At 34.8% G+C, this 10,392-nt stretch overlaps 1 protein-coding gene across 1 annotated transcript; it reads left to right on the plus strand.

Annotated features, from left to right (window-relative positions):
* Positions 1–6,882: 6,882 nt before the first annotated feature.
* LOC131073289 (endoglucanase 16-like) lies at positions 6,883–9,098 on the plus strand. Its single transcript, XM_059220459.1, has 8 exons — positions 6,883–7,089; positions 7,207–7,419; positions 7,505–7,705; positions 7,845–7,922; positions 8,013–8,165; positions 8,257–8,365; positions 8,513–8,676; positions 8,751–9,098. The coding sequence occupies exons 1-8, from the start codon at positions 6,883–6,885 to the stop codon at positions 9,096–9,098; spliced, it is 1,473 nt and encodes a 490-aa protein (XP_059076442.1).
* The last annotated feature ends 1,294 nt before the right edge of the window (positions 9,099–10,392 follow it).

Genomic DNA, 10,392 nt, shown 5'->3' on the forward strand with positions numbered 1-10,392 from the left:
ATGACTAAAACTGATATATAGTAACAAGTACCACAAAGATTCAAGCACACTAACCATAATGAATGACCCTCAAACTAACATGTGACATGATGCAAATGAAATGACATATTCAAGATCATTAACCAAATGCTCTAAATATGAGATGTTATCTCAAATGTACTAAAATGTGTGATGTTATGAGTAGGATGTGCTCAAGAAAAACTAAATAATCTAGATACAATTCATGCAAGTTGTCATCAAGAAGAAGAAGATATGCAATTAAACTTTTTATGCATGAATCTTCTCTAGGATGGAACATTATTGAAGTTCAATTATTACAATACCCTCAAACCACACTTGACTTAGTACTTTATCATATTCATTTCCTCGATTAGCGCTAACAATTTTTAAAATAATCTCTATAGTCAAATGGGATAAATGAAGCATGCAAAAAACAAGTAGAACATACAATTACCAAGAATGAAAAGAAGCTTATAGTATGCAAAAACAAAATCCTTCTGGTCTTTACAACATGTATAGGAAACTAATCTAAACAATACATATGGGTTGCATAAGAATAAAAGCGCTTGTAGCACAACTAGCATCTCCAATTACTTGCATGATGGTTTTCGTGTCCTCTTCCTAAACCAACCATGACAACTATATGAATTGGAACCTCAATACAAATTAACCCCAAATGCTTGATCTATGATATATCGTAGCTCCAAATAAGACATCATACAAGATAGAAGGAACACACATCTACTTTCCAATGTTTAATTTCACAGCTTACTCGATACCTCATAACAAGGTTAAAATAAGTGCAAACACCTCTAAAATTAGTTTATCCCAATAACATGTTATTGGGAAAAACTAATTTAGAGGTGTCTGCACATATTTCAACAAGTTATTGGACTAAACTACTTTTTATGATGTTTGAACCTATTTCAACCTTCTTTTCTACTATCTAGTAAGCTATGAAATTAAACATTGGAAGGTAGATGTGGTTTCCTTACCTTTATAAACTCCTCCATCTTGATGATGGATGATGGAGTATAATCTAAAATGTTGATGTGAAAAATATCTCACACAATTGAAATATAAATTGTGATATATAGTGAGATCACTCTTAGAAACAACAAGCTAGTGCACAGTTCTCTTTCAATTAATCCCCCATGGTGTGTTCAACAATTTGTATCAGAGTAAAAATTAGAGAGCGATGCGGGACCAGGAGAAGGGAGAGACTTTGAATTTGAAATTAGGACTAGGCGGGAAACCCTGCAATGGACAAGCAAACTAGGGGGAGGGCGGAAAGGATGGATCCCAGGACTGCCTGATTCCTCTGAGCCAAATGGAAAGGACCTAGTGGATGGGAACCCAAAAGCTGGTGACAAACCTCTCGATCCTGATGGGGGGGATGGAGCATCATGTGCTAGACACAGCCCAAGGAAGGGACCTATTTGTAGGGACAACGATCGGTCGTAGATGTCTCTATTTGGTGTCAAACTGAGCGGAAAGTCCTCGCTATTCCCAGTTCATAATATCTCAGAACCAGAAAAGGGTAGATCTTCTATTGCAGTTCCAGACCCAGTAATTAAGCATAACATTAGCCTTATGGCAATGACTCGGGTTGGATAAATTTTGTGCCCGATGCTGAATATTGATGTTGTCAGGACATTTGTGAAACATAAATGGACACATAAAGGTCAAGTGGAGATAACGGCTATATCCAAAGGTGCATTATTGATGTGATTTTCATGTGAAGAAGACATGTTGAGGGTGCTTTGTGATGGTCCTTGCTTGATTGGAAAATCAACGCTTACACAAAATGGTCGCCTAAGATGGACCTAAATGAATTATTTTTTGTACAGGCTCCTGTTTGGGTCAGATTGTCGGGCCTTCCTCTAGAGTTATGGGTTAAAGATGTTTTAAAGGAATCACTAGTTCCTTTTGGGAACTCTTATCTATGGATCCTATCACAATAGCTAGAAGAATACTTACCTTTGTAAGGATTTGTATGGGAGTTATGCAAGGCACAAATATGCCATTATCTATCGAGATTAACTTCAAATTGGGGAAGTGGATCCAACCTATAGAATATGAAAGTGTCCCTTTTGCATGTTTTCACTGCAAAAAATTGAGGCATAATTCTAGAAAATGCCCTCTACACGTCGTCAAATAGAAAGAGAAGAAAGATAAGACAACACAATGGAGAGCCAAAAAACCTTCTAAGCAACCGGAGATTGCTGAAAAAGAAAAAATGGCAGAAGAACCCCAAAGTGTTAGCATCCCTGATACCTTCGAGCAACATGGGAAAACTAACATGGAAAAACCAAAAAACCAGATGGTTGAAGAAGGGAAAGAGGATCAAACAGGAAAATATGAGAGAGAACAATAGAACACCAATCAGGAGGAACAATGAAGTGATAACCTGGAAGATGGAGAAATACAGGTGGTGTTGCAGACCAAGGAGGAAGTGGATTTGAATTGAATTATGGAAAACACTAACAAAGATGGCCCTAGATCCAACTATGAGGAAGCCTAGAGGTTTTTGATCCTTGGAGGGATCTTGTGTGATAAAATTTAATTCAAACCATGTGTGATAAGGGCTCAAAGAAGTCAGTTATGATACATTTTCTTGAATATATTTTTGCCCTATTAAGAGATCCCTCTTGAATTTATATAAAAAATAATACATTTTATTGAGAAGGGTCTAAATGAGCATGTAGAATTCCTCATAATTAAAATAATATTTTAAAAGTGTAGCCAGATTGAGATATTCTCAATCTTTTGTTGATGCAGTTGATGTAGAACTAGGTGATGCAGTGAATAAAAGAGTTCTGAAATTTGTGATGCCTCTGAAGAAGAAATCTGCTTAAAGAACAAACCTAGTTCATCGTCAAAGATCTTACGATTGTTTGATTCAAGACCTATTTCCATAGTATTATATACACTATTATAATGGGGCTTCCTCTTCAAACATTTCTTAGGGAAAATTCATCTATCCATCCCTTACCATTAAACAAGTCATGCTTTTTCACAACCCTTTAATTATCATGATCAGTAGAGATGAACCCGACCATGACATATAGAACACAAATGGAACAAAGATCCATAATTCTGAAGAAAATCAAATGCATTAGATAGGAATACAAAAAAAACCTGAGAAGGAAAAAAAGTTGAGGAGCCTTTAAATTAAGAACCTCTTCGCCCACTATAATAATGAACGCCCTCTAGATTGTCGCACAATCCCACCTGAAGATGTTCATTTTTCCCTCCTAAATCCATCTCCTCAAATGCCACCCAAATCTACGGAAACAGTAAGCTCAAAATAGAAATGTAATCATACAAGTGAGGGATTTGAAGTAGATTGAAGTAATTATTTTCTTACTTTCTCAACCTTGCCAGTATCTGATTGAAACCTATTGCACATCGAAAAATCATTTCCATTTTTATGAGATGTGCTAGGAATGTACCACGATTTCCTAAGGAAAAGCCACTTGACACTCAAATCAAAAAGAAGGAAATATAATCGACCTTAAATGGTGTTACCAATATATATTTCCCACACTACTTGGTAATCTTGCACAAATGTTGGAAAGATGCCACCTCAGTCACGTTGAAGAACACTTTTCCTATGATGTGAGAAGAATGACAGTCTTTTAAATCTTCACTACCATGATTCATCTGAATGTGTTGTGGCTTATGTCCGTTAAATATGATGCATGCGTCAGTTCACCTGAAATAATCAGAACAAAATAAACAAACAAAATAAGGCTAATTAAATGGTTGTGACATGGCTAAGGGTGTCAATTCTTCATCCACGAGGATTTCTTCATAACTTAACAAAATTTCCGCCAAATTTAGCCAACATCCTTTATCGGCTAGGAAATCTCCTAATCCATTGGAAGATCCAAGTTTCCGTCCAACCATCCTTATGATTGAAGGTTTTTGTCCTCACTGATGAGATAATGTAAAGCATTAGACAAATTCATCAAATCAATCATGCCTTTCTTCTTCCATCCAGTCTCCCTATAAAGAACTCCAAGAAGCATCTAGAACATTAGGTCGACTTAGCTGATTAAAATGTTAATTATATTTTGGAGAACTTTATTATAATAAAGTGATATATATATATATATATTATTTAATTAAAATAATTACATTAAATCATCATTTAATTATTTTTAATAATTTTTACCACTTAATAAACGTAAATTTAATTATAAATGTCACGTAAAAATTGGGAACATTACACTTTTTTGTTTTCAATTGATTTTTCTTGATGATTCATATTGTCCTGCAAATCTTTTTGAGTGATACTCAACTACTAATTTCTTTGTTACTACTACTTCTAACTTTCTTAGAGGCTTTTTTAGGACGAACCATTTCACTATTCAACTTTCACTATGATCCTTTGAAATCATCACAAGTTGTGAAACTTGAACCAAGATATGTCTCTAAATTTCTTTCAAGAAGTGGGTTATCTCAATGGGAAAACCTTTTATCATCTATTTTGAAAATTAGCTTATCTCCAACCCAATGGAGAAATAGAAATAATACAGGTATTATAAACTAGAAATAAGTTTCCTATTTAGACCATTCATATCAGTCTAATTCTAAATAATTGTCTTCTAAATTTACTTCATTTTTTATTCCCAGTTAGTGTCAATGTGTAATGTTCCCTTTTGGGATGATCCTAAATCTTTCCCTAAAATCAAATGTTCAATTAAAAATAAGAAATATAGAATATTAATTATAAATTTCCTTTCCAATGTAAACTTTGGTACTAACCCTACAAATATAGAATATAGAACTCCATTTCCCATAATCAACCATAATAGGGGTTGGAGAAGAAGCACGATAAGACACCTAGAACAGTCACCATAACTAAGCCCAAGAGTGTGGAGCATCTAATGAGGAAAACTTGATACCTTGGCCCCAAGTGGCAGGAACGCTTCTCCATCCAACATGAGGTAAGCTACTTAAAAGGAGGACTCGTATCAACTCTCCAAACTGTGGTTGCACAATAGGGTTCTTGGAATGTTCGCCATAATTAAGACCAATGGCATGTAGCTCTATTCTTGGGTGTGAGAAAGTTACAATCACATGGGGAGGGGGGGGGGGGTGGGGGGCAACATTTTCTTGTTCAATGCACCTTGTATGTCTTATTAAAAAAGAATACACAAGTGTGAGACATCTATGATAGGAGAGGAATCACTGTATTCCTCATAATTATGAAAGGTAGTGATGATGACCTCTTGTCCTAGTTTATGAATAGCATGAAAAGTGGGAGATTTATGGTGGGTGGTATCAATTTAGAGGTTTCAGAAGAGATTATTGTCCGAGTGATTGCGTTGAAGTGTGATGGAAAAAAAGTCTCTCGAATAAGTAAACAAATTCTTATGAGGAGTGCATTTCAATGTTTCTAGAGGATGGTGAGGGACTAAAGAGACACTAGAATCGATTTAGCAAAGAAAAAATTTCATTATTGTGAGGATCCATTACCTATCATATGATAAAGTACTTCATATTGGAGGGACAATTTGTAACAATCCACAGGTACAATTTCCCCATTCTTAATCACTTAAGACATAATAAGCTTGTTAGTTATCCATTATTTTTATTTTCTTCCCTGGACAAGTGTTCTTTTAAAGATTTTTACCCACTCTTATATAAGGGCTTCATTTATACCATTTACAATTACTGCTTGGATAAAACCCCACTCTCAACCCCACTGCACCGTATAATTCTCCTAATGATCATGACCAGAAGCCTCCTCATCCTAGTAGTTCCAAAAGGAAAATTTCCTCTAAAGATGAAAGATGCATCTCTCTCCCATGCCATTTTATTTGGATGTCTAATGGTTCGGGGTCATTCCTTACTTAATCTAATAAAAAACAACTAGAAACCATAGAAGATTGAGGAAACCAGCATGCGAGCACTAGAGAAACTAAGATTCATTTAACAATAGTAGGTCTTATATGGCCTACCACTCCTTATTGAGAAACTCTTGTTTTACTTCAAATGACTTTTCACTACGGAAGAGGCTTGAACCAGCCACTGCAAGCAAAGGAGGATACAAGTAGGGGGTGTCCTCTAAATGGCTTTTCTTTTTTTGATCTAGAGTGGTGAGAAATATGATGAGGCTAAAGACTAGCTTATTGCAACTTTCATTTCTCTTTTCTCTTATGCAACTCCTATTGAAAATATTGAATGATAATGACTATACTATTGACAAATACCTTACAATAAACAATTAAATTCAGATTATATTTTTTAAAGTATAGTATAACATCATGTAAACCAAAAATATTTTTCCAATACTTGATACAAATATATAATACAATAATTACTTACTACACGTATGTATATTATATTAAAGCATTAATCATAAAACCGAATTTTAACAATAGTATTATATCTTAAATCAAACTACAAACTTTCACCTGCCTTAGCCTGTAATTAGAATCGTTTTGTCCCTTACTATTCATCAACGAACAACGATAATTACTAACGGTAGCATTGCGGTGCAGACGGAAAATAATACAAATCAAAACAAATGCTAAAACTTATAATTCTTGTGAACAAGAACAAATCAAAATTGAAGGTAAAACGTATATATCTTGTGAAACGTATAATTCTTGTGAACAACAATCGAAAAAAAGACAAATGATATACGGCATCAACCTGATTTCTCGTATTAACTGTTTGAGGTGCTGAGTATTTATCGTTTATTTTGTGGTGTCCCATGCTCTAAATCTTGCAGTTCCCATGCATTACTCAGCAACAGAAACTCATACACAGTCCTCGTGATAAATACTAGCTTTATCCCACGACTAACAAGTCTATAAATTTAGCGCACAATTCTAAATTGCATATCAAAGAAAGAAGAGAATCCATATGGCCAAGGCAATGGAAGCGCTTTTGGCAGTGGTGTTGTTGCTGTTTTGTGGTGAGTGGCAGGTGGTTCGTGGAGAATTCGATTACAGAGATGCTCTATCTAAGTCTATCCTCTTTCTAGAGGCCCAACGATCCGGTAAACTCCCACAATCTCAGCGAGTAAAGTGGAGAGGAGATTCTGGCCTCACAGATGGGAAGTTGCAAAACGTAAGTCGAAGCAGAAATAAATCCCTATTCAATTTATTTAGAAATAAAAATAGAAGTGGATCATACTATCATTCCAAATTGACTCAATACAAAATTTTATGTGCAACTCAACTGCAGGTTGATTTAGCTGGGGGTTACTACGATGCAGGCGATAACGTGAAATATGGGCTTCCCATGGCATTCACTATCACCACACTCGCTTGGGGCACACTGGATTATGGGAAAGAGTTGAAAGCTGCAGGAGAGATTCAGAATGCAAGGGACGCTATTAGATGGGGAACTGACTACTTTCTCAAGGCTAGTGCAACTCCAAATCAATTATGGGTTCAGGTAAAGAAATCTAATCTAAAATATTCAGCATTCATTCTTCAAGATTATGAAAAACTAACGAGGTTGATCTTGATGCATGAAATAGGTGGGTGATCCCCAGGCAGACCATAATTGTTGGGAGCGTCCAGAAGATATGGACACTCCTCGATCTCTTTACAAGATTGATAAAGACACCCCTGGATCAGAAATTGCAGCAGAAACGGCCGCAGCCTTGGCTGCCTCCTCCATTGTTTTCAGATTCACAAACCCTCGTTACTCACACCTTCTCCTCCAACGTTCTCAATCGGTATGTTTGGGTGCTCAAGTAAAATAGAAAACATAGCTGTTTACTAACACAGCAAAATCAACAAGTTTCATCCTTCCATTTTGAGAAAAATCTTATACATCCATCTTCTTTCTAACCGGCCATTCATGTTTCCCTTCAGCTCTTCAGCTTTGCCGATCGATACAAGGGCACCTACGGAGAAGAGTGTCCATTTTATTGCTCTGTTTCAGGCTACAATGTAAGAAGACTTTGGTTTTCTCTTAACATATGCACTTGTAACCAGAATTTGGTTTTCTTTTAACATATGCACTTGTAAATATGATCTCAGGACGAGCTTCTATGGGCTGCATCTTGGCTATACAGAGCTACCAAATCCTCATATTATTCCAACTATATTATCCAGCACGACAATGTAAAGGCATATGTTAATGAATTCAACTGGGACCTCAAATATGCTGGAATTCAAGTGCTTCTAACAGACGTAAGCGTAGACTGATTGGTGCAATTTTTTAAATAAAATGTAATATAAACATACTCTAGCTTAAAGCTAACTTATGCACTTCACCAACCAGTTATATTTCCAAGGGGAAGCTCAATTCTCAGCCTATAGAAGTAATGCAGAACGCTTTGTTTGTTCACTTCTTCCAGGCAGTCCCATTCGTTCTGTTAAAACCACCCCAGGTGAACTCTCTATCTCTTCACCAGTACCACTAACAATCATTCCTTTTTCTAGTCACAACCATATAAATCCTCTGTTACTACTCTTTTTCTAATCATAGCCCTCAAAATTCTCTTAGTGATATCTGTAATACAATTCTTTTGTTACAGGAGGTTTGTTGTATGTTAGAGATGGCGCCAACACTCAATATGTTACCAGTGCTGCTTTTTTGATGGCAAGATACAGTGATTTACTATCAGCTAAGAAGCGAACATTGTCATGTGGCAACACTCTCTTTAAACCCAACGACGTTATGGGCTTCGCAAAGCTACAAGCAAGCACACTACATTATCTGTTTTTGTATTTTGGAGCATACAATATAACGAATCCTAATCATATCCTTTGCAGATTGATTATTTATTAGGAAGGAATCCTCTGGGCATTTCATATATGGTAGGATACGGTTCCAAATATCCAAGGCAACCACATCACAGAGGAGCATCTGTAGTTTCCATTCATCAACAACCAAGGAAGATCAAATGCATTGAAGGTTTTATGTACTGGTTTCACAAAGATTCTTCCAATCCAAACACACTAATTGGGGCAATAGTGGGGGGCCCAGATAAATATGATCGTTTTGTAGACTTCAGGACCAAATCTAGCATGCTTGAACCTACAACATACATAAATTCTCCTCTTGTGGGTGTTCTTGCAAAATTGTACAGAATGACATGCAAAACTAACAGGCAGTGTTGATTTTCTTGGACATCAAAGAACTAGGAAAAATCTTTCCATCAATCATTGGAAATGACAGATTATGTTGCACTAGAGTATTTACAATTGTGGGAGGCTATATGAGAAAAGGTCCCCAAGATGAATCATGTCATTATTAACACAATAAAAATTATTATTTTCAAGTTACAGCTTTTATGTTGGTTCTAAAGTAAAAAATATGTAAATCTATTTATGTTAGAATTAGAATTGAATATTATTAATAGTTTATGTTTTAATATAATAAAAAAGTGATATTATTAATTTTTTTGTTATGCTGATAGGTATTATACAATTTTATTAGGGGTAGTTAGAATTTGTATACATACAAATTTCTCCTTAAATCACATGGCTGAACAATAATCATGGTCATTATTACTTGATTATGAAACTAGTTTACTTTTTAATATTGTTACAATTATTAATATGAAATTTAATATTGTTAAAATTGTTAATATGAAATGTGTAATGTGCTCAAAGTTGTGATATGATTATATTAAGGATGGTGATAACTTGTGCACGTACAAACTTTTTCTTAAATTACATTCATCAACAATAACCATTGTCATCAATTAATTATAATACTTTCACCCTCTAAAAAATGGAAATCCCCCATCCTATGTCTTCATTATTATACATGAGCCAAATTTATTTGTTGGATTGTACATTGTCTCTCACATTATCATACATCAACCAATTTATTTGTTGCATTGTACATTGTCTCTCGCACTTTTTTATCACAAATTCATAGGTGCTCAATGAAGCAATGCCTATTTACTCTAAAGCATATTTTCTAAACAATTTAATTCACTCATCTCACTATTTCTTTTAAATACAAGTAATAATAACTCAATGTGACAATAATTCTCGCAACAATAATAAATTAATGAATAAAAACTCAATCGCCAATAAGTTGAAAATAGCAATTATGCTTTTACCATGAGCCCAAGTACCTTGGAAAGAAATAATAAAGGAATAAATAAAATGCATCATTCACATTATAGCCATCAACAAATGGCTGAAGAGAGAAACCCTTCATGCCGATGTGGAATTGGTTATGTAGCTTTTGAATACCACATTATTTTATTTTTCTAAAGAAAATATGATGTTTTATTTTCATTTTATATTTTCTTCCCCTACAAGTTCCCATTCATTCACCTGGTAATATATTGATTTAATTCTTATGATTTTGATTTTTTAAAAAATAATTGTTTACAATTTTATATTTATAGGTAATTCTTTTATTGACAAGTTGTGGAATGAGGGCCCACTCATATAA

This window comes from Cryptomeria japonica, chromosome 5, assembly GCF_030272615.1.
Source record: "Cryptomeria japonica chromosome 5, Sugi_1.0, whole genome shotgun sequence".
Classification (NCBI taxonomy): domain Eukaryota; kingdom Viridiplantae; phylum Streptophyta; class Pinopsida; order Cupressales; family Cupressaceae; genus Cryptomeria; species Cryptomeria japonica.